General features: G+C 45.1%; 1 protein-coding gene across 7 annotated transcripts in view; it reads right to left on the bottom strand.

The window, feature by feature from the left end:
- DPYSL2 (dihydropyrimidinase like 2) overlaps nt 1-25296 on the bottom strand; it is a 75335-nt gene that overhangs the window by 11582 nt on the left and 38457 nt on the right. For all 7 annotated transcript variants that reach the window (XM_026081790.1, XM_026081785.1, XM_026081787.1 and 4 more), the window contains 5 exons: nt 10547-10711; nt 8928-8989; nt 7697-7777; nt 6758-6826; nt 2051-2171 (listed from right to left, as the gene is read on the bottom strand). In XM_026081790.1, the coding sequence (XP_025937575.1) occupies nt 2051-2171; nt 6758-6826; nt 7697-7777; nt 8928-8989; nt 10547-10711 (498 nt within the window). The remainder of the gene's footprint in view (nt 1-2050; nt 2172-6757; nt 6827-7696; nt 7778-8927; nt 8990-10546; nt 10712-25296) is intronic.

Here is a 25296-nt window from a genome sequence, read left to right as displayed (position 1 = left end):
GCAGAGGAAGAGTCCGTCTGACATCACTTGCCACAAATAGGGTTATGAAATCAGAACAAGGCAAAACACACGCTGGCTATTAATGGGAGGCCTGTTGTGGGCTGATACATTGGGAGGATTGTTCTGCAGGGAGTGATGTTTTGAGCTCCCAGATCTGCCAACGACAGAGTCTGCGGGGAATCTCCTCCATACAAATGCCACTGGGAACATCTGGCTTTAAATAACGTTCGTTCTTTTCTATTTAGCAAATCAATTCTGTTTTGTTTTTTGCCTTGGATAGTCTTCAGTTATGTTTCCTCTGTTGCTTGGGAGGGCAAGGGTAGTGTGTGTGGCCCTCTTCGGTTACCCAACTGGGTAACTAAACAGCGTTTAAATTGAATTATTTAAATAATGGAAAAGAGAATGGTGTGCCACTTATACCCCAAATTCTCCTTATAAGGAAAAAATGCAATCTGATTGAAAACTGTAGCAAACTAGCAAACTGCTAGTTCGCTAAGGAAGCTAAGTAAAGTGAGTTTTGTGGCTCATTCACCTGGGACAATCCTGCATCTTTCATGGGCAGGCCAACATCCAGCCAAGTCAGGTTGTGTTTTATGGCTTTTGCAATGCAAGTGCATGGTCCCTCATCCACAAGCCCCCTGCCACTTGTCAGCCAGTGGTCGCAGGGGTCAGTGAGCACAGGAAGGAGGTATTTTTGTTGATGTTGCGCCTCTGTAGTGCATCTGTCCCCACTCCTTTATCTAGAAAAAGGGAAGGATGCTTCCCCGGCTTATAGGATTGAGTTGCGCAGACACATCAAGTTGTTTTTTGGGATGCTGCAACATGTAGCCACTTTGCCACATCACCACATCTTCTCACTTCAACATGATCTCTCTGATACTCATGAGGCCCACTAATGGAGCTAGGAGCAGAAGGTTAATCCCAAACAGCTTGAGCTGCTTTCCATGCCACGAACAGAAAGAGATGCCTTGGAAATCAGTCCTCCTTACCAACTCTGAACTCATTTAACAGGAATCATGGGATCAAAATACTTGTAAGCTCATACACAAATACAAATCTGTTTGCTGCAGTAGGAAGTTTGCTCTTCTAGCACCAAACACCCAGATGGAAAGTGATGTCATTTGTATATCCATTCGGGCTTATTTATACCGCATAAAATTAAATCCAACCCTGAGCAAAGGAGGGGGGAAATTATCCCTCCTGCTTACTCACCCACACAGAGACACTTTAAATAGAAATTAAGGATTTAGTCACAGAATAAAGGAGGGAGACAGGCACTCACTGTGCTTTGTAACCCTTGTTCCTTGGGGGCAAGACACTGAGGTCAGGACTTGGAAGAAACTACTGCATCGTTCACAGTAGTGCAGCTCCTCTCACTTAGAGAGAGGAGACATAGGGCAGCAGTGTCCAAGGCAGGACTGAGTCCTGCTTCCTGCAGCCTTCTCAGGCAGAGCTATCAGAAGCAACTGCAATTCACAGCCTAACCCAGACTGTCGATCTCAGCTGCTGTTAGGATGCCAGGCTGCGAGTTACAGCACATGAGGAACATCTATTTGATGAGCAAGGAGCACAGCAGATAGCTGGAATCGGTAATCTCCGTAGCTACTCCAGCTAAATCCAACAGGGCCCGTAAGTCAGAGCCCTCCATCGGGACTCTTGGAATCATTTCTGACCCCAGGAAGCAGCTCACCAGAGAGCACCAAGGCAAGATCACAGAGGCCGGAAGGAGAACACAGCTTGCAATCTCCAGGGGGATTTGTTAAGTGGAGACAGCATGGATTTACTCTGAGGTAACATACAGGCGCATGGCTCAGTGCGATAGGTTGAGTGTGAAGACAGAGCCTCTAGGCTGAAAAGGAGGAATGGCTCCTGGCACAGATACGACCAGTGAATACTTTGTCTGTGGGAGACAAGACAGAAGAGGTTGCTTGGGACCTTTTAAAAAAGCACTGCAAAAAAGAAACCTCTCCTGTAGGAATCAAGCTTATGTTGGCAAACAGTTGAACTGCATGAGCTAATAGGGTGCTTTCATCCAAGGGTAATAACTTACCCTTTTTCCTGGCTTGAGCAATGACATCAGCGGCACTTTTGCTCATCACCTTGGTGATATAGAGGGGGCAGTTGGTTTGGTTGGCGATGGTTATTGCCCGGTTCACAGCTTCTGCCTCCACCTGAAAAACAAAGTCAGCAGCAAGTTTGTAATATCCCTGTATATTAGCATATCCCGTTCACCTTCAGACGGTCAGGCCCTCTGCTTTCAGGGGAAAACAGGGCATGCAAAACCGAGATGGGAGACTTTCCACCGCTCCGATTCTGAGCCAGAAAAGGGTACAGTATAATCAGGATAATTAAAATTACATCAAGCTGTAGTCCTCTCTCATTACTACCTTTCCTCCCAGGCCGCTTCAGAGTTTCTCTGCAGCAGCCTAAGTCCTAAAATAACACTCCAGGTGCTCAAGGTCAGTATGATTAAGCCCCTTCTTTAACCTAGTCAAAAATAAGCAACTAAATGTTGACTCAGCAAAACTATTCATGTTCCAGCCCACGTGGAAGAGAGCTGCTGTAGCCACATATTCTGGTAAGCCACGTTTGCAAACAAGCCTTCTAAATTGTACCCTCCGCTACAATATCTGGCCTGGGATCTGACGGAGTGTGAACCACCCCATAAATCATCTACTTTTTCTTGCATGTGTAGAGAGATATCCTCAGCAAGACTGAGAGGCTACTTTATAAATACAGTTTTAGAATAAATGTAATCACTGCACAGGACTTTTACAGATCACACATCCTAATCGAATCAGTCCAGATGACAAATTTAACAACAGAGCAATGCTTATTGTGTCTAGTGTTATGGAGAACTGAGCCTGCAATAACATAAGACATTTTCCAAGTGAACAACAGAGGAAACTGGAACACAGAGCAATCAATCAGCTGGCCGATTCCCGAAAGCAAGAGGCTACCAGCACCTCCCATGAACTCCAGTGGAACTGGAACATGCTCAGTACTTCTGAAAATTTGCTCTGTAGCAACTTATCCGAGGCCAAGCACAGTAAGCCATCATCAGTGCCAGAATCAGAATGCACCGACTGCTTGCTCCTATCCCTGTGCTCGATTCACCAAATGAGGTACCTGAAATCAAGGACCCAAGAGCTTAGGAAAGTAACTGTGCATTCAAAACACTGATGCCCTCAGTGCCCAGGACAGCTCTGCTCACACCGACAAAACCACCACCTGTTATACTGCTGTAACAGTTTGCAGCTGTACTGCTCAAGAAAAACAACACAAAAACAGCTGGGTGTTTAAAAAAGAAAGAAAAGGAAAAAGAGCAGCCCCCCAAACCCAGTAGGTTGGTTTCTAGCACAGAAAGGGTTAAAGTCCTAGCCTGCCACCACCCCATGGCTTGTGACTAACCCTCCCCAAGCAGCGGTGAGGTCCAGCTCCCTACAGCCTAAAAGGGGACATTTTATGGCTGGGCTGCTCCACCCGAATGGAAACGACTGCAAGGAAGGGTGTTGATTCCACGAGGTTTCACTGGAGTAGCCGCAGCCAGCAGCACTTGCAGGGAAGAGGGAAGCTGAAAGGAAGAGCCAAGAAAAGCATAATTGTCCCTGCTGAGAGACAAGGAGAAAACTTAAGACTGGCCAACGTTTCCAGGCAATGGTACTAGTTTGCAAACTGCCCGTTTAAAGTGGGCCTGCACATAGCTGTCCCCGCGGCACTTGGAAGTCACGTTTCCACACTGTGCCTTAGTTTCCCCATCTTTAAACAGGGATAAAACAATATCTCTAGGCTTTATACTGAAAGATATTAAGCAACTGCTAAGCAGGAGGAGAAAATTTTCTACACAGAAGAGAATAAGGCTGTTGAATTCATGCCTTGTGCCCAGATGCTATGGTGACAGGCACATAACAATAACCCAACAACTAGTCCGAGGGGAATGTTTGCAATTACCAGAATGCATTAGAAGCCCTAACACAGCAGTTCTCTTGGAAAAAAAGACAGACATTTCCTGGAGCACTTGGACTGCTTGTGTTTTCAGCGTTTTTGTGGCTAAAATAAAAACAAAAATGATGGATCCAAAAAGTCATCACAGAAGGATTTGAGTTATAAGGGGGAGAGTTCTCCAGAAAGTGATGGCTGATGCTGACTTGGAATAGTGGTGTCTTAATTAAGGCTCCCTTTGCTAGCTGGAACAACGTGCTAAATACTGTTACCTTGGCTCAACCCAGGTTACTGAGGTGAGCAAGCTAAAACCATGAGTCAGCAGTGCAACTTAAGCCTTAATTCATGCCTTGTGCTCAGCCTGGGAATTCAGATGTGTATGGTTTGAGGAAGACACAAATGCACACGGCCAGACCCTGAATGTTTCACTCTGACAAAAGTGCCACTGAATTCAGTGGGAGTTTTGACTCAGTAAATATTTCAGGGTCTTGTTCAACATTTCCCTGACCCAGAGTTCTGCAAAGGCAGTGGGAATAACTCCCGCTGGTTTGCTTTAGATGGAGCTCTGAATAAAGTGAATTTTCAGTAGGACAACAACCATCATAAAGTCATAAAGTAGGACAGACTTTACACACTATAAGGGGCAGTGTGAAAAGCCAGTTCTAGTGTTAACAGCACCCCAGAGGGATATCAAGAAATGTCCACTCATGCTGAAGTTAACAGGAATTCTGGGTCTGCAGCCATCCTCAGGATCTGGCCCTTGTCATCAGCCAGCTTAAAAGGAGTTGTATGGTTTTAAAAACACAAAGTTGCTCCTGTGTTCAGGAAAAGGAGGGGAGGGAACCAGATGACATCATTTCCCCCTCTGTTTCCTATGTCTTTAAAGGAGGACAATTTGGACCAAGTGCTTCCCCTCTGGGCAGACAGCTGAGCTCAGCTGCACTGTGGCTCCTCAGTGACACTGGGAAGAGGCTCTACTGATCCTCATTTGAGGCAGCCACGTGTCCTCGGGCAGCCTTCCTAATTACACGGAGAAAGAATGCATTTCTGCATAGCGCAGGAGACAGATGTAACAAACAAACCAAACCAGGGAACCATGCAGTTCAGACTTTAAAGCTCCTATTCCACCAGGGATGGGCTTTGAAGTAGCCAGACAAGACTGGGCTAATATGAGAGCCAGACCCTCCAAGGTAAGGAGTGGCCTTTCTTTGAAGTTAACAGAAGTCTAGGGGTACTCCACAGATGAGCCCCAAGTGTCATGCCAGCATCTGTTCCTGCTCTCCTCATGCAAGCCAAAAAATATGGAAAGAAATGCAGGAGTGGGTGGAAGGCTCAGTGCAAGTGTTTGCTCACAACTTCCAGGAAGCAGACAATCCCAGCTCCCGGAGCCAAACGCAAATTCTGCGAGGATTCACATTCTGCCCAGGCCAGGCATTTTCTTCCTTCTGCCTGCAGCAACTGAATGATTTCTGTTCCTACTGAAATGTCTCGGGTGCTGCTTGTCTGAACCAGGGGGAGGAAACAGAGAGAGCATGAGGGGCATGTGTGGATGATCTCACACACACAGCTTCCAGCAGGACCACATCTGGCAGTCAGCAAAGCCCCACTACCCTGGAGGAGGAAAAAAAACAAAACAAAAAAACTGCTTGTACATAATGGAACGCCCAGAACACCACGGCAAGATGTCTAGCCTAGAGATACCGGGAGATCAGAAATGAGGAATGCAATGGAAACCAATCTGAAAGGCCAATTTTACAGACTTAAAGGAAGTGAGATCAATGGGATTTGGGCACTTCACCCAAGAGAAATCAACGGGGAAGAATGGAGGTTAAGTACACTGAAGTGCTAGCCTAGGATGTGAGAATTAGCTCCCTCTCTGGTACGTACTTTCTGTGCCTTAGGCAAATCACTTAGTGCCTTGGTGTAAAAAAATCCCCCACCTGTAAAATGTTCAGCAAATGATCAAATATTATGGTAATGGAAGTTATGCAAGTGCCCAAGACAGAATGTCAGGACTTGGTCATATATAAGAACTTTTGCTGATTCAAAGGAAGTCTTGATGAAATAAGGGCTCAGAGAGAAGCCCAGAAAGAAGATGGGATCTAGAAAAGTCAGCAGCAGAATTCTACCCTACATAAATCCAAATTCTGAAGTCTTTAGTCACACAAAATTCCCACTGACAGTGATGAGAAATTACAAGAACCTCAAGTTCTAGCTCTATCAGAGCAGGAAATTCTTCAGGGACTCCTTCTACAAGTGTTCCAGTGCAGCGGTTGAATCAAGGAACTGGTGATTCAGTCTGTGCTCTTCCTGCCGTAGTGTCCACAGGCAGAGCATCTAGGCCATCTTCTACATCTCCTAATGCAGAATTCCAGTTTGACCTACCAAAGGGCTGAAATGAAGATGTGCAAAGTACCAACAGCTCTCCATGTCTTGAGTGCTCATCATGGGCTCTGTGGCTCAAATTCATCTTGCCTCACCTGAGGTGGGAGCAAAGCCTTTCTAGACTCCCTCCAATAGTCAACAGAAAGGAAGGGGCATTTCCAAAGGCTGAATGAGGGCTGATGAATTACTTCCTGGAGGTGCTTCCTCCCCCAATACAGAGGCTGAGGGGCTCCTAAATTTGGGGGGAATGAATGGGTTTGTTAGTCCCTAGAAACACCTCTTAGTCTCCTCTTTTACTCCATACAGCAACATTGTTTATACCTAGGGTGAAAATGTATTTCTAGCCACATTCATCCCAATAGGAAGTACCCGATGACAACACAAATGATAAAAATCGGGGGAGTAAATGCAAAGGTGGCAAAGTCCTCACCTCTTCAGGTCTGCTCAACACATGCCCTTCAGGTCCTGTGATTCCCAGTTCCAGGATCCTTTGCTGCTCCTAAGGCAGAGAGAGAAAAAGCAGGAAAAGGACTTAAAGCAACTTCATTTGTTCTTGCAACACTCAGAGCTGTCTGAAATAAAGGTATAAATGAGATCCCAGGCATCTGTACTAGCTAATGATCACATGGGGCTTTATATAATGGCATTAGAACCAGAGTCCTGTCCAACTTCCCCTGTGGAGAATAACCAGAGCTCTAAAAAACCCTGGCTGATTTGTTCACAGGAAGTTAGGGAAACTTTTCATTTTGATTTGCTTCACACTGGGCTCATAGCCCCTCAACTTTTACTGCACATTTGGGTCTACAAAATAACCTCTAAGGCATGGAAAAAAAGTATCTCATAAAAAAAGCACCCTGTAACTGCAGGTAACTTGGCCCAAAGATTCAGGTAGTCTTTCCCCCAGTCACACAATGCAGAAATCCTCTGCAGCTCCAACCTTTATATGTTTGAGACCCAAAGTATAAAATGAGCTGGAGATTAGATTAAATCCAAATATATTATTAACATTTCTTTTTCATTGCTGTCTAAAAGATGAACAGATCCCAAACATCAGCATCCCAGGTACTGTATAATTTATATTTCTTCCCACTGCCCCTGCTCTGAGTTACTGCAGAACTTTTGCTATATGCAGTGACTCCCATCCAGACACAGTATTTCAGTTATAGAGGAAAGACAGAGATGAAAACCTGCTTTATCCCTGACAATAAAGGGGATGAGATTAGATGTACAGCTCTGTTTGCCTCCTTGATACAGCTATGCCCATAGAGGCAGTGCCCTTAAAAGTCCTTCTGTTTGCAGAGAGGGATTTTGAGTGTAAACCTCTCCCAGTATTTTGCAGTTAACAATCCACAGATTAAATATGACATACCTCAGCAATGATGTCACCATTCTCAGCATGCACTTGAGCTGTGGCACCAATATCCCGGATTACACTCAGAACCTCATATATCTGGAAGAAAGAAAATACACATCACAATACACAGCGAGTGCACACTTAAGTATACACTATTATATAGTATATACTTTAATTTCCTTTAGCATGCAGCATTTTACAGAATGTAAAACAGAAAGGGAAGCATTAACATAAGATGTGGTTTGCTGGATGAGCCAGTTTTCCTGCCACACCTGACTTTCCTCATCCGTACAATCAGATGGTACTGACATGGCAAGAAGCGCTATTCAAAAGCCAGGTTATTGGTATTTTTACCACGCTGGAAAAACAGTAATTGCGCAAGTCTATAGCTGGAGTAGTTTCTAAGAGCTCGTAGGGTTTCAAAACACTTCAGTTTCATGGTGTTTGGTATGAAAAAAACCCTTACATCTGATTTTCATGGAGAAGCTACACCCACCCCTCTCCCCGCCTGGGATAGGAGCGGGGCACTCCAGCAACCAGACTGAGAGGGCTCAGGTTGAGTAACCCACAACTGACGCCTGCTCAGTCAATGGCCGCTCATTAAAATGCTTACCAGAGTCATTAGAGATAACTGTCATACACCACTGCCTCCTACACTGTTCCGCATGACTCCCAGGCATTCCTCTCCTCCCACCACATTTAGAAATATAAACTGCTCATTTCAACAATCAAATGTACACAAACGTATCCACTTGAATAGCAAACAGGGCAATTCCTTTTTAAGGTCCCAGTGATTGTAATGTTAAAGCCAGAAAGTGGGTTTCTGGATCAGGATCAATTTCAGCTTACAAACACATAAAATAGTTATGCCAGAGATCCCACTGTCTTGCCCTGTGTCTAGGCATCAAGTAGCAATTTATAAATCTGCCACTCCTGCCACACTAAAGGGGCTGGAATAAACCCTTACTTCCCTCAAAATGAGAGTTTTGCCATTGCTTTGCCCAGCCAAGACTTTCAGGCCTTTACTTAAAAAAAAAAAAAGAAAAGAAAAAAAGATTACAAAGATTACAGACAGCAATCTTCAAACCAGAGTGCTGGGTACTGTTACAAACCTTAGGTACTGTTACACATACAGAGATTGAGACCAGAAGAGAATGTCAGATCCAAGTGCACTGATTCAAACCCTTATATTTGACTAATGCACAGCTTGCAGTGACAGAAGTAAGTGAACATTAAGCCTTCCTACCTGAGAATCAGTTAGCTGAAAGCGATCTTTGAAAGCCATGTAAACCAAGAAGGAGTTCACACCTGGTAGAAAGAGAACAAACAAATTATCTTTGACATACAAATTGCAGGCACAGAAAAAGCTACACTGTAGCTCCATAAATAAGGTGACCTCCTTAATAAGTGAGATTAATTTACAAGATGTGAGACTGTAACAGTCTCGAGTCTGATCATCTTCTCACATACATTAACCTTTATACTCTCTTCCCCATCAAATGAATTGATTTTGTATTTGTCCAATGCTATGACCAGCCTGAATAGGTCAATCCTACTAGCTCTAGGAGCAAAACTACATGAGATGTCAGATGCTCAGCACCAGGAGGGATCTGTCCTTTCTTGCCGTATGCCCTAACAGACCTGTCTCCACTGACATTAAAAAGAAACACTGGCAGCACCAGAAATAGACAGTCGTCATCCTTCCCGGCATCCACACCCACTGGAGAAGTTTATCTGACCATAGCCCCTCATGAGTCCACCGTTTCTCATAGAAAGACGCCCTCCTCATTCAGCCCCCCAGCAAGCAGAAATGACAGGTAGAAAAATAAATTAATCTGCTGTGAAATGTATACACACATGTGCACGCACACACGTGGACACACACACTTAACAGATCACAGTGTAAAGCCAGGATCTCCTTAGCCATGTGGCATTTATTAACAGAGCTGATGAGAACAGCGGAGCCTGCACTCCAGCCGTGGGGACAGCTAAACCCCTAGGCTTCCATTAACATTGAAAGAAAAATAATTCTGTGGATTCAGCACTGTAGGAGGTTGAGTAAAAAAATAAGCAAAATGCATCACACACACACATGCACGCACAAAAGCAGCAACAGGGCCTGGCTGCCTGGTCCCCCGCTCCCTCCTGCGAGAGGGCTGGGAAGCCTCTGGCTGTAGGCATGCCCTCCTCCACCGTGCTGTGCTCGTACTGACCAGGACAGAGGGAGCTCTCATAAGTCAGCTTTCCCTCTCCTCCATTCTGCAGCACACGAGCCAGTAAAAGCCCTTACCCAGCATGTGTGGGAAAACACTCATTAGGATGTAAAAGGCTGTTTTTTTAAACTACAAACAGGATGGAAAATTATTCTAGCCCGAGGACAAAACGTCAAGAAAATTAAAGAGGGGAAAAACCTATGAGGTCATTTTATTCAGCTCCTCTCCACCTTTAGTGACCAGTCCTGGATTGTTCCTCCTGGGCTTAATTCTTCTCTTGTTCACAACAGTTTAAGGTCTGGAGCTATCACCTACCTACCCTAAGGAAAATCCAGCCATCTGTGTATTTCCCAGCTCAAGGATCTCCACTGAACAAAGGTGCTTCTCTGCTTGGCAGCAGCAAGATTCACCCGCTGCAAATCACTGCTCCCCCAACTAACCCACTGCAGTGATGCTGGTTTGAATTACCCCCCTGGGGCCGCTACAACAGCGACTCTTGCTGTCCAAACCTTAACAAGAAGCTAGAATGGGCCCAGAACAGCTTTATTGGGATGTCAGAATAAAAACTTGCAAGGGCCAGTGTTCAAAAACGGGGAGGGGAAAGGTTTCCCTTCTGAACAGAAGGGTTTTCCCTTCCCGTAACTGAACTTACCATGATCTTTAACCAGAGCTTCCATTTCCTCCTGGACACCTTTATGCCACTCTGTGATGTCCACGTGCAGAGAATAGTCACAGCAGGATTTGCTGTCTGCCCATTCTCGCCACTGGTCAAATGCAGTCAGCAAACTGGAACCTGGCTCAGGAACCACGTGATCAACTGGAAGAAACAAAAGCATTGGTAAATAGCTGGCACAGTAGCTTTCCTGGCTGGCTAAGATGCAAAGCGTGCTTTGCACAGGCAGCTGAAGAAGAAGGCATCCCCTTCCCCTTAAAATATCCAAGTTTGAAAGACCTGGTTTCTAAAGCCCTGCATCTGAGAATGGAGCCAGGATGCCGACTGCAGAGCAAAAGCAGAAGGAAATAGCTCAGTTACTAGAGCCTGTCTGACTACAACTGTTTGTGAATGGAGCAAATGAAATTCCGAGGGCAGCAAACACAAAGCGCTGCGGAGAGCTCCATGCACACCGCTCCCCGTTACCTATCAGGGTGACAAACAAACAATGACACAGGCAAGATCTCCTGCGAGTACCAGCCAGCAGCTTTCAATACTCAGCAGCTCCTATTCAAGCAATTCCTTTGTCTGGGCCTCTGGAGATGCTAGAAGAGGTATCCAAAGAGTGCAAAGATGTATTACTGCTGGCACACATGCAGTGACAACCAGGGGCTCCATGCATGTTTTAGAGCTGTTTTGTGCTGGGACACAACCCAAACAAGATGACCCTCCATAAACAGCGTACAAGCGAGGCCTGGAAGAAGCAGGACCAACAGTCTGTCGCAGCTGGAGAGAGACTTGCTGACAAGATGGTCATGGCTGCTGCTGGCGCCTGTTTAACCTGACGCTCGTTCTAGCCTAACGCCTTGCATCCAACAGCAGATGGGTTCAGAGGACATTCCACCAAGTCCTACAGTCTCAGACCAATCTCAAATAGTAACAAAAGAGATTTGGCTCTGAAGGTTTAGTATCCCAACCAGTAATTTGAATAATATTCAAACTTTTATTTGAACGCATGGGATCTCTAAGATCTCCCCTGGCCATGATGAAACAAAAGAAGCAAGCCAGCATCTCAGGGACTGAGCTGCTGCTGAGAGAGCAAGAAAAGCTTGCAGGACTTCAGGGGTTACAAACTGGACAGGCGCTGCTAGGGAGGAGGGCCCTGCCTTGATTTTACATCAAATCACAAAAAAAGCTGCTTCAATTATCAGCAAAGAAATCCAAGCAGTTTATTTTTAACTTTACTGGTGAGTATCTGGGCTGCCATCAGCTCAGCAGTCAGCTCTAAATCACAGCTGGAATAAGAGACAAAGTCCTTGGGCCCTATTCACTTTCTGTGAAGTACAAAGCTTGCTGCTCCCCCAAGCAGACATATCAACCTAGATTTACTGGTTTTGCGGTGCCTTGAGACCTAGATTTACACTGGGACCTCTCAACCTGCTGCAAAACAGTATTGCTCTCCCAAATGACTCATGAGCCTCAGCTGCCCAAGTCTGTTATGAGGTCTCCAACATGTCTGAGATGTGCAAATACTGTACAAAGCCCAGATGATTACCAAAACCAACCCTCTCTCCTGCAAAGCTCTGCCCACCACCTCTCCCTTTTGCACAGGTGGCTACATGACAGATAACAAATGGCAGTTGAAATATTTGTGCTTTTCTAAAAGGCTTGTGTTTGCCCCTGAAAGTATCACACTAGCCTGCAAAGGGAAGGATGTGATGCATCCCCAGTACAGCTACAGCTTCGCTCAGCAGTGGCTTAGGGGGTCAGGAGCGGCTGGTGGCCTTATTCCACCCAGGGTGGCAGCAACCCCCACTCAGATAGCACTATCTTCCCCATTAAAAAAGCCCCTGCTCTGAAGGAAAGCTCTGAAATTTTCCCGGAGGCTGGCATGAGATCAAGGATGTGCTTTTCGCCACCCAAAAGCAACTCAAATTTAACCAGCCAATAAATTGTCCTGTTTTAAAAAAAAAGTCATTCAGTGTCTGTTCCACGAGCTCCTCCTCCCTAATGGTCAGAAACCTCCCACTAACTTCCAGACTGAGTTGTTTCCTGGCCCGTATGTAGCCCCTTGTCAGTCTGCCAAAGTTAATCTTTAGTTTAAATAGCATTAACATCAAGGAGGAAAAATAACTTTCTCCCTGTGTTACCAAAGGGATACAGAGAAAACCCAGATCTCAAACAGCCATTGCCTTAATACAAGAGCTGTCTTCCTCAGGCCACTCATTAGAAAGCCAAAAAAGCCCATTTAATCTCTAACATGCCAGAGTGATAAATTCATCTCTACGCAGATGAAAGGTGCCGTAAGAGCTCCAACAACCTGAAACACCACACGGTTTATGGGTCTGGGGAAGCTCTGCTGGAGGCACCAAGGAGTTAACCCAGCGCAGTCTTCACAGCCCAGCACCGAGCCCCTCGGAATGACTCTGGTGTCCAGAATCAGAGCTTTATCACCAGCTTATTTCATGCGCTGCCCAAGTATGACTAATGGGAGTTTGCGGAGGGAGTGGGAGAGGGGGTAAGGGAGCTCTATCAGATCTTTGACAAAGTCAAACCACAGCTGGTTGTAATAAGGATAAGGGATGGAGGTAGTGGTGCATATGTGCATGAAAGTCGGCTCTGGGGTTTAGGAATATCTCATATGGAAGCTGTGCTGCCGACACATCTCATAGCAGCTCCCTCGAGCTCGCTGATAGCCAAATCACCCATCATCCCCATCAAAACAGAACACAGTAGGTTTCCATAGCAGCTCTCCGCCAGGCAAATATTACTAATCAACCACTTCATTGTATTCACATTGAAGAAGTCAGCAAGAACAGAGCCTGAACATGCAAGGTAAGCCACCAGCCTTCAAAACCTGTGATCTATCCAGTGCAAAGAGACTCAGGGAAGGGGCAACGTGGTGCAGCATATCCTGCGATAGGCATGGTGCCAGGCGCATCCCTGGGCAGCACAGCGGCTCACGTGATGGAAAGGGCAGTTGCAGCTGGTCAGCAACAGCACCTGACACGGGGCAGCCTGGAGCAGGAGGGCAGCTGCACTGCTGCAGGTGAGGCAGCCGTAGCAGCAGATGAGCATGTCTTATACTGAGCAGAAGACATGAGAAACATGAATGTAAACCCAAAGTTGTAGTCCAGGGGTAATTCAGATATAAACGCAAGCATCTCCTCAACTGTCCCATCTCTTGCTACAATGGAGGAGGCGTATTACATTGCAAGATCATGACCTACATCCCCACATACTAGGGCTCATGAGTGGTGCTGTTATTTTTTTTAAATAAGAATATAATGGCTAGAGCCCACATAAGTATAAAAGAGCCTAAATCCTTTAAAGGAGGAGAGTCAAGATGTTTTTTCACATATTATTAAAACAACTGAGAGCTCGAACTACTCCTGCATACCGGTAGGGGTAGGAATCGCCCACACACAGCTCAAAGGACATTCTCCTTCCAGCCCTCAGGCAGAACTCAAGAGCTCAGAGTAAAACAAAAAGCTTTTTCTTTAAGGTTGCTGTGCTTCAGAGCAGTACAAAGCAGCTGATGAAAGCTCCATCCCCTGCGTTCCCACAGCCCTAGGTTCCCCAGATGACCTTTGGGTATGATCTGCCACAGGACCATGGATACAAGGTCTTCTGATCCACCAAAACACGCAGCACACCCAGCCGTGGAAATCACCCTAGAGCCTTCCCATGTGAAAAGCAGTGTGCTGTCCTGACCTCCCTGAACCATCTGTCTCTAGGGAACCCCACTGCTTGCACTGCCCTGTGTTTCGTTCCTTCATCTCAGAAACCAGGAATGTTCAACTCCTGCAGCAGTTGGAGTGGCCTCGTGTCTGCAGGATGCACTCAAGACAAACTGTTGCAACACAGACTGTTGTCACCCCTTTACTTTCTAGACCACTGTTGCCTTGATCTCTCCTTGCTTCCAAGCACAGATGTTTTCTTACTGTTGTTGATTACTGCTGTGCAAATGATGTCAGCTGCTGAGGTCTGAAAAGGAAGTTGCCAACTCAGTTTAAGCTCAAAGCTTGATCCAAAAAAAGAAACAAAAGAAAGAAAAAAGAGAAAAGGAAAAGATCATTTAAGTATCACTTCATCATTGCTGAAACCTTCAAAGGAGGAATTAAATAGTTTGTGGTCCTTACATTGGCTCCCTGAATCACACTGAATTTCAGACCTAATCCTAATGCTTCTCTTTATTTAAAATATACTCTCAGCAAGTTAAATGGTAAAACCAAGGCAAGGATTACAGTGAATCCATCTCCTACTTTGTAGCAGATAGATGTCAGCAGAGAAATGCTGAGTGGAAAATCAACCTCACTAAACTGAACACCAAAAGTCAAAGCAACAGAATTTTTTTTGCACCATCTTGCATAAAGTTAAAAAAGTCAACGTTTGCCTGACTACAGGGCTATCTGTATGACTTGATCTCAAAAAAGGGAAATATAGGGAACTTAAATAAGGCATGAGTTTTATAATGATCCCATTAAGAATGAGAATATGGTTAGACTGAAATTTTGCTAAAAACCTCCACTATTTTTCTTCTTGCAAATAAAGGAGCAGATCCCCAGGTAGCATAAATCAAAGCCACATCCACACACAAGCAGGAAGCAAGTTAGTTTACATCAGCAAAGTAACTGCTTTACAAAAACCAGAATCTTGTATTTTACAAATTATCTAATTTTTCCCTTCTTGAGATACTAACAAGATACCAAACTGACTGGATAGTCTGTCTGTCTTCTTCCCAGACAAACTGAGAGTCCACCTCCCTTTGAAAGCCAAGGGGATTTGAACACCTGTGTGCCCAAACGCCATGACTGGTCCAGCCACAATCACTAAGAGTCCTATTACCTCTCTGATGTGCCTGGCTTTGCTCTCCCATCATTACATGCCATTTTACATTGCTTAGAAGGTGGAGCTGTTCTCACTTCTAAATATTTCAGTTCCCACCCACCCATCATCCATGGCTGTTTTTCTGTCCATCTCTCTCTCTCTCATGATCCCTCACTCCTCCTTGGACAAATCAATCAGTTCAAGATTAACAACAGACAACAAGCCGAAGTGAGACAACAACACTAACCACTGTTAGTTTATCTGTGTGGCTTTAATATACCGGAGCTGGCACTCAGCCAGACTGAAATGTTATGTGTCCATGAGCCCAAATGGCTCAATACTGTGGGGGAGAGATAACAACCACTCGTACATCAGGCTGTTCGTGTTAGATGCAAGGTGAAGGCAAAAACTGAGAGGAATCGATTTAAAGGGAACTTTCCAACCATGGGGAAAAATAAAGTAGTATTAAGTTAACATAAGCATGAAAATCTAAATAGGATAGAAGTGACAGTGTCACTTTAAAGAACACTAGCATTTACTAACCATATCACTAATCAGTGCAGGTATTAAGGGCTGGCTTTAAGAAAATCTTTGTTCTTCATGTACCTGCTGCATTTTCTCACTTATTTTAAAAACTATGAGCCCACTGGCTGCAGAGCACATTTAAAACGGTGCCAATCTCAACTTAAACAGTGGGTTTACAAATGTTGCATCGCATCCTGGCTTCTTCCTACAGACTCTGATACACTGTGGCCTTTTGGTCCCTTAAGGGCTTTTCCAAAGCACTAGGATATCTGGAGCTCTTGCTCAGCTCCTGAACGAGCAGGAGGTTTGAGTTAGCTGTTCTGCACGGACGTGAGGGATCCCGTCCAGGAGACCGGGGAATCTAACCAGAGCCTCAACGCTTTGAGACTGAAGCTATAAAAGATCCCATATAATACTTCCCTGGCACTTTGAAGCTCTCAAAGAAATGCAATTTAAGAGCCATGCCTGTGTATTTTTGACTCCTCGCTAAGCGCAAGAGAAATTACTTTTGTTCTAGACCTCAGCGGGACAGCTGAATTCAGCTATTGGCCTTTCATTGACTACACGGTTTTGTTTTTTGGATGGATGTACTCATGGGTGGGGATTAACACGTTTTATAGCTTCCTGGTATTGTAGCACATTCAATTTTTTTCTTTTTTGCATCCTGCCTCATTTGAGCAGGCCTTGGCTTGCTAACGGCCTCTTCCTGAAGTTTCTATTAATAGCCCTTGGTTCTAGCTTTCCCCTGTAAAGCTTTATTTCAACTTGTTTAATTAAGTGTCATCTAAAACATGTGTGAAATTTTTCTCAGTCTTTATCTAATGAACACTACCACCAAGAAAAACTGTTTGATATGGACCACATAAAAAACAGTTAGGGTCAGCTGTTACAAAAATTGTGTATATAACAACACCATGTGTGCAGGGTTCTAGCTGCTATTATAAACTGCAGTTTTATACATTACTTCAGGCTCCTAATAGCATTAAATGTGCCTATTGTTTAAGAGGAGTTTATAAGGTGTAAATCCCTAACATTAAGCTTAACTCTTAGCAGGCAGATTTCCCCAACCAAAAACTTTAAATAGCAGCTTGATCGTTATAAACACATCTGCCTTTTTAATACTACTTAATCTTCACAGCAACTGCATGCGATGAAATCTGGTAAATTTATTGAGTTGTACATTCTGTCGCAAACCATTTTATTGAGAGACTGTAATTAAGTTCAGCCGTGGTAATTGCACAGCTCCCTGCTTAGAAGTCTGCACTTGTCGCCAGTCTAGGGCTGCAGCAGGAATCGCGTGGCCCTGGTGTGAATGGGGAGCAATGCTATGAAAGCAAGTGGAATAAAATCCACAGACACAAACTGAAAAATCAGGCCCTTGACTAAGCCAAGCAGCTCCACAGAAGATTATCGCAGAAGCAAATACCCTACTTCATCCAAAGACCTCAAACTCTCAACCAGTGAGATGCCCAACCCCTCTTAGAGTTACTTAAGTATCATTACAACCTTTTTACAGGACAAAAAACTGAGCTACAGAAAGCTGCCTCATCCAGTGACAAAGCTGTTCAAAAACCAGGCTTCCCAGCAATGAGACTTTTGCTCTAAGTACTGAAACATGACTCCTAGCTCACTGGATCTGTATCACTTTAGGCTAGAAAGGGACTTCAGCATTTCTTGAGCTCAAAAATCCCAAATCAAGCAACCTAAAAGACCCTCATATCTCCTATATTCTGGTTTCATATCCAGTTCTTCCTCTAAACCACATTCTGGCTCATATTTTGGATATAGGACGAGAAAGGATAGCTGCAAGATAGCTTTTAAGGTAACATCCTGCGTACTTGACATACTTAAACTGATGCTCTTGACCTCACAAAGTTAAGGAGAATTCAAGTGAACAATTTTCTTAACATCCTGGATCCAGCAATCAGATTTTGGTTTTGCACATTTTGGGGGTTTTATTTCCATACTTTTTCTCTCCAAGAAAAGATAGCGAAATCAAAGAGCTAGTTCTGAAGAGAAAGAGCTCTGCACAGAACGGCATTTACCACGCTGATACAACCACACAATTGTTTGTTGGTATGTGTCTGCTAAACTAACACAAGAGAAGGCAGGCTAAAGGACATCACATGTTGTTTTCTATCACTTTACATCCAATTTATTAGACTCTGCTAAGAAGAATCAGAAACTGGACCAGATTCAAAAGGATTAGACATATCTGCGCTACGGTGATTACATTTTCAGACTGCAATGTTCTGTTATTCCCTCGCTGATGTCATACAGATACTTCATTTGTCTTTTTAGCCGTCTGATTAGATCCAAAATATGAATAATTATTTAATGGCTGTTGGACACAAATTTAAAGAATAGGAGGCCACATGTCCAAACAATAATTAATAACCCTCCTCAACAGTTGGAATGATTACACATTTAGATCAGAGCAAAAAAATAAAGGCTCCATTGCCTTACAGTACAGGTTTATTATACATCCAGCTAGGCTTACATCTCAGGGGTCACCATGTTAAAGGAGGAGGAGAGCCAAGTTCAAAAAAGATCTTCAAGTGATTCCAAGATTTATTCTTTCTTTTAGGCATACTCCACAGTCGAAGCCCATGAAAAAGTATGCAGGACTTCAAAGACTTCCATATAAATTGGCCTGTAAACCTTGAGGGAATGGAATTGAGTAAACTGCTGTTTGTAGCCATGGATTTAAAGTCAAGGCAAAACACAATTATAACAACATCCAAAGGGGCAAAAGTTTGATCATAAACAAGAGAACAAAAGATCAAGTGCCGTAAGGCAGTTTTGTCCCTCTCAGGTCAGTAGAGCTATACGCTGCCTGTCAGGCTTTTTCCACTAGCCGGGAAGCTGGAGCAATTCTAGATCTGCATCATTGTCACTAACAGATTTTGGCTTCTCAGCTTCACTGCATTCTCCATGGTTGTCTCAGGGGGCACTGGAGCCAAAGAGGAACACAACTGCACAACGGGAATTTTTACAGTGGAAATTTATGAGGGTCCTGAGAGGGCTTTTTGTTTTCAGGAGTAAAAAGATGAAATTTATTTCCAACAAAATAAGTAAAATGCAAGGAGTTCTGAGGCACATATGGAAGACAAATTCTATTAACAGCTTACGAGAGAATTAAGGAGAAGAAGGAGAAAAAGAAAAAGAGGGGCCTGCTTGGTGAACCTGCCCTTTCCCTCTGTATATTTGCCATACAGAAATCTCCCCTCACCGGACAAAGACTACAGACTCCCTCTTCTCAAGTTGTACGATGCTTTAGGAAGGGGGTTCTCATCAGTCACCATCACACCACTTCCATTTCTGTTAATACATTAAGGATCCCCATTCTGTTCTCAGTTAAGCCACTGACTTTGATGATAGTAAAGCAGAATTAGAGACAAGAAAGCAAGGGTTGAATCAGACTCAAATGTCCATGTATCCATATACGAAACTTATTTTCTAACAAATCTATTCTGGACAGAGACCAATCGGCACATTCATAGTGCACATGCCAGTTTTCTGAACACACTTGACTATCTGCTGGGTTCTTGTTTGTTTTTTACTTACTTAGTAAGGCTAATATGTCCTGCAAAACAGATAGTGATATTGCTATAATAATAACCTGTAGGAGGCACTAACTAGATCACCTTTAGTTTAAATGAAAAATTCTGTGACGCAGCCCCAAACTGCTGAGTTTCCTTCTTCCAGGTCTGAAATAGCCCTGTTTGGCCTCTCAAGCAGTCTGATGTTTTCCCAGACTATGAAAAACCCCCAGGTTTGGGGGCACAAAGCACTGCGATTAAGGCAGAAAAGGATGTGGTCCTGGGAATCATCTGATCTGGCTAATGCAAAGATGGAAACTGGGCCTCAATGTGGCTCTTTCAGCCCAGGACCCCTACAGCAAACCAGTTAGAAAAGCTCCTACATTCAAGACCCTGCCTTTTATTTTTTCCACGCCCGGAGCCTTTACAGGCATCTACTACATTCTCGGCCTCAACGTCGTCTCCTGTCTCAGACAGGAAGGCCAGACGGATCAATAGCTCGGATTGCCCCGGATCCATGCTGCGGGACAGCTTGGTGCTAGTCATTTCCATACAGCTGCCATTTCCCCCTTTTATAGGGTATTTGTATAGCAGAAGGACTAACTGCTTTGCAAAGCAGCAGCAGCAACGCTCATCTTGGTATCACGGCCAAATTCTATTTCATGTAAGAACATCCTGGACGTCTACATTTTTTCCCAACTACTGCTAAAGACTTAACAAAACATTTCTATTCCACTTCATGGTGGATGAAGTGTCTGTGTACATCAGTCTGAAAAGCAGTTTATACCCCATTATTAGCTGAACTCTTCTCTTTCAAGAATTGTACAAAGCCTGGGAAATCATATCTGAAATAAATAAAACTCTAGCGGAACAAGACATGAATCAGTTCCTGAGACCTAAGCCGGGAAGCACCATTAACTGACATGCATTTGTGGAATGAGATTTTAAAGCACTATTGCGTTGCAGTTTCTCTTGCTGTGAGACACTCTGGGAATTTTCCCCCTTCTTTCGCTTCGCACAAAAGCGGTGCTGTGTAATAATAGAGGATCATTCTCAAGGAACTCCTTTACCAGCTCACGTTGTCTGTATGCTGTGCCAGGGAATTTCATTCATATGTAAAACACCACAGAGGCTCCCAGATTCCAAAAATACGCACACTGCACATATGTAACTACTTTCAGGAACAAAGCAATCTGGTGAAAACATGGCCTAGACGTGGTCAGAAAAGGGAACTTCCAAAAGCATGGCACTTTTTGATGGGCTTTGAAAATACACTGAGATGTCTCCCAGTACCGTTTGCATGTTAAAGTCTAACGGTTCCTCCCATTAAAATAGACTTTCAGGATCAAGGAAGCCACAAGCACCTCATGCACACAGGGCTCACCTCTTCTCTCACTCGCACAGGGTCTTCCTTTGCTTTATACCCTGACAGTGAGGAGGGATCTGCATCATGAGCTGCAGGGACTGGTTACCTGCATCCGCATGGATCTTGGGGCCAGCCGGGAGGGACAGGGACCCTGTCCGTTAGGCGTGCTCCCAGGGTTTCGCACGCCGGGCTCTTCAGCAGCTCCGCAGGAAAAACAATCACAGCCCACTCAGAGCTCTCTGACACTGGAGAGTTTTAAATTAACATGAAGCAGAGGTGAATCCCAAAAGTCCTGCTACCAGCTGAAGCCCAGAAGGCAGGTTGGCATCACAGAGGCAGCTCTGAAGGCAGAAGCCCCACATTGCATTGCTAATACGGTCGAGATTGGGCAGAGAGGAATCCTTACCCAACTGGACAGCTGGCACTGCACTCTTGCATGGGGGTCCAGGGGAACTCGATTGGAATTAAAGCTTACAACCCACTGGCAACAAACCCACCTCCTGTTACAGACAGCTAGCAGCTAGCATGGAGAAATCAAGTGTCCTACCCACGGTCACAGAGGTCTGCAGTCCCAACACTAACTGCAGCGGGGAAGAAGAGCGTTCCCAGAAGCCATAACTCTTAGATACCCATCTCTGCATTCCTTTTAAACGCACACGGCTTCCATGGGAGTGAGGGTTGTGCAAGGATACAGGCACAGCCCCAAGCTGGTTATAAACTGGCAATTTATAAGCATGATTAAAGTATGCTAGACAGGAAGAGCTAATCTGTATTCCTTAAACATTTCTCCCTCTGACCAGAAAGATTTAAAAATTCAGTGTTTAAGAGACTGAGGGAATCTATGAGTTGAAGAGGCCAAAGGAAAGGTGAGAAAACTGCACTGATCCAAGCCGCAGAATCCCACTGTACTGCCAGCACTCGCCCGAGTCCATCCCAACTGAGAAATACCGCATTTAGTTTTAGCCACCACTTCTTTCAGGTGTCACTAGCTTCCTTCCCCTGACAAGGGAGGCCAATTCCCAACATGGAGAGTTAAAAGGTCCTGTCTGACAAGGATGATTTCTGCTGAGTTAAGCTCAGGGGAAGGTAAAAGCAGCCAAGGGATCGAACACTTGTAGGAGGGCAAAAAACTGCTGAGAAAAACACGACAAGAAAAGCGCTGGAGGCACCATTTCCCGCTTTCCTTTAAGACCTTGCCTCAGCTTGAAGGTGACCGAGACCGTTATCTAGCTAGACGCAACACACGCCCTGAAAACCTATCACAGACAACTGCGTTTTGGAACATGCTTACTCCAGTTAGCATTAAGCCCAGATTCCTGTGTGGAAATGACCTTGACCACCTGACACATTTTTATAATGCAAATGTTGTAACATTAATGGAGGTGACTGTTTTTTTTATTTTATTATTAAAACTGCTTTTCTGTCTACAGAAAAGAAGCCTTTAGCTGAGGGACCCAACTACTATACTTGCACCTTACGAAGTACCAAATGCACTTCCCATAGGTGTGAGCAACGCTGGAAGGGGCAACGGATTGGTGAAAGAGAGCTGGATCTGGAGACAGGTTTTTTGCTGCAGCTGAAGGACCTGCATCCCGCAGAGGCCCCAGTCCTGGTAAGATGCCCAGAGAGTCTATCAGGCACTGAGTAGCTGCAGCTCCTGAAGCCAACAGGTCAGAGCTGACAAACCAACTGGTCTGAGCAAGCGCTGGCCTATTTTTCCCCATTTTCCTTGCTCTATCCATTTATTGCCTGTCTTTACTTAGCTTGCAAGATGTGTGGGGCAAAAGCCTTGTTTGCAACCAGCACAAAGTCCAACAAGATCCTGTTTAGAGCTCCCAGACTTTTCTGTAAGACAACAGTAGCCTGTTTATGTCAGCTGAGGATCTGGCTCAAATTTGACAGCACAGAAAACACTCTGTCAAATGATATCCTTTAGCTCTTTACTTCTCCTCCGTGCAAGGCGCGTGGCATTGGGAAGAGGGCACTGGACACAGGAAAGCAAAAAGAGCATTTGAAAGCAGCTCTTGAAGAAAAGAACATGAAGCGCCACTCTTCCCCATGCAGTGGGAAAGCAGCTTTAGTGATCCCAACCATTATATGGAACAAGAGGAATTAAGTGCTATTGCATAAACACACGACATCGGTTACTTCTCTGGAGTGAGTGCCAAATCCCTCTTTTCGGATGCATGGAAAAATCTAGGTCAGTTACATCTGCAGGAAGACGGCTGCACTGTCAGTGCTGTTGCCATTTCAACATTCATTAGTTCATGGCTAAATCAGAGTATCCAGGCTCCAGCACGTGTGGTACAGGCTGCATCCACTCCTTCCTCCCGCAGCTACAGAGATGGAAGAGGTCCAGAGCAGAACGAGGCAAAACAGAAACAGAGCTGAGGCCCCGGGCACCTGCTCTTTTAAAAAACGGTGTTGCTAAAGAGGCAGAAGACCAGGAGAGGAGCGAGGGCCAGGATCCAGAGTAGCTGCTCTGGGGAAAGCAGAGGATGGGAAAATAGGGAAAAGAAAGCCAGGCTGAATTGCAATGCCTTCATGGGACTCCAGCCCCAAACCAGACACTGCTGATTTCACCTTTAAACCCTAAGAAGGAAAGACAGCCCAGAAGGTAGGCAGGCCAGAGTGAAGGACCCTATCATGCTGCAGGCCTCCTGCATAACCGCAGGTAAAGCTACCCAACCCCAAGATCCCTCTCGGCTCCTCAGAGGAGCCTAGTCTCTCAGCGGCAAAGCCATCACAAACAATAGCTGCAGCCCAGAGTACCCCCCCACACAATAACACGCAGCGTATGTTGAGGCCTGAACAGCTGCTTCCTTCTGTGCTAACTGGCAAGAGACATCAAGGGCTTGGCAGAGGCATTTCGTTTACTTCCAGCAAGACCCCAGCAACCCCACCAGAGCAACGGCTGCAATCCCACCCGGCAGAAAGCAAACGCCCCAGAGCTCTGCAGAAGCACAGCCAGCCCCAGCGAGGCCGGCTGGCATCTTTACAGTAGCTGCACACAGTGCTCCGGGCAGCGATGCCTAATGGACTTAGAGGGGTTTAAAAGCTTGGGAAGAGTAGCTCACCATGGGAGAGCGTCCATCTCTGGTTATGGCTGGACTTTCTCATTCTAAGCCTGCGCTGAATGAAAGCAACAAACAGCAGCAGGAAGCTGCAAGTTAGAAGTCAGTGAAGCAAACGAGACTTAGCATGAATCAGTGCAGGGGCCTACGAGCGTGGAGGCGCAGACACTGTTGGGGGGAGTTCAAGAAGAGAGGAGAGAAAGGGCTGGAGGGACTTTGTGCTTCTGTGTGGCAAGTTCATTAACTTAGTAACAGAGTTCAAGGAAGCTTCTCCCCATATAAAGCAACAACACGCTTTTATACAAGCAAGTGGACACTTCTGCATAATTTCTAGAAAATTAAAATTCATTTGTTTGCTGTAGAAGAACTACCACCAGCTGCTAAAAAGTGAAATGAGCCATATACCGCAGCCCAGCCTCCCCGAAGCACTAGTCCCCTGCTGCAAAGTTCCTCTTTTATCTCTGCTGCTGGGTGCAAAAAGAAACAAAATTCAGGCTGATCTCTGCAGAACAACGCGGTGTTATGTACACACAGCCACAGAGCCTTGGTGAGACACTGCAGCTCTGCGGTCACTGCCCTTGGACTCGAAACGCTGGATTTATACTTCCAGCTCTGCCCCAAGTTACTGCACAGCCACCGCTGCATCACCTCATTTTGGGTCTCTGCTTCTGTCTCTGCTTCGCCCCCATTTAGATTCTTGCTCTCTACCAGGACAGGACCAATTTTGATGCCATACAGTAGCAGAACTCACTAGGGTAGAATATGATCTAAACTTCCCTGGTAGGTCTAAATATCATCCCTTGCCGAGTTCCCCTGGCCCCAGCACTCTGCCCAGCCCTTTCCCAAATCGTTCCCTAAGCTGATGCTATTGCAGTTTCGCACTCTGATCTCCTTTGGGGTGACTCCACTCCTCCATCACGTTCATTCCAAAAACCCGGAGGAGAGGAAGCCTGCTGGACTATTTCCTTCTAGCACCTGAATATTTAGGCAGTGATTTTCAGAACAACTTAAGAGACCTAAAGCCAACTCGCTACAATTTGATAGGAGCTGAGCAGCTAACACTTAAAAATCCCTGCCCTCCAGCACACTAGCCCTGTGTTTAATAGCAGGGTAAAACATTAGGAAGCAGACTACAGTCCATTTGAAGTTCCCCTTCATTTTCTAAACCTCCCGAGATACAAAGACTCCTATCCCTGGTGTATATTCTCCATGTTATTAGGGTAACTGCTAGTCAAGTTCAAAAGGCAGCTGGCTTCCAAGTCACCAAGCCGGGAAGAGCTATAATTTTTTCTCACTGTAATTTCTCTCTATGATTATAACAGTGGTTGACTGAGTCAACACATGGAATGTCAGCAAAGGATTTCACTCCAGAACAGCAGATACCCAGGAAGAAGCACAGTCTCTCTCTTTTTT

Source organism: Apteryx rowi, unplaced genomic scaffold (assembly GCF_003343035.1).
Source record: "Apteryx rowi isolate R43461 unplaced genomic scaffold, aptRow1 scaffold_56, whole genome shotgun sequence".
NCBI lineage: Eukaryota > Metazoa > Chordata > Aves > Apterygiformes > Apterygidae > Apteryx > Apteryx rowi.
Note: the sequence above shows the minus strand (reverse complement) of the source record. Positions and strands in the feature narration are given on the sequence as shown.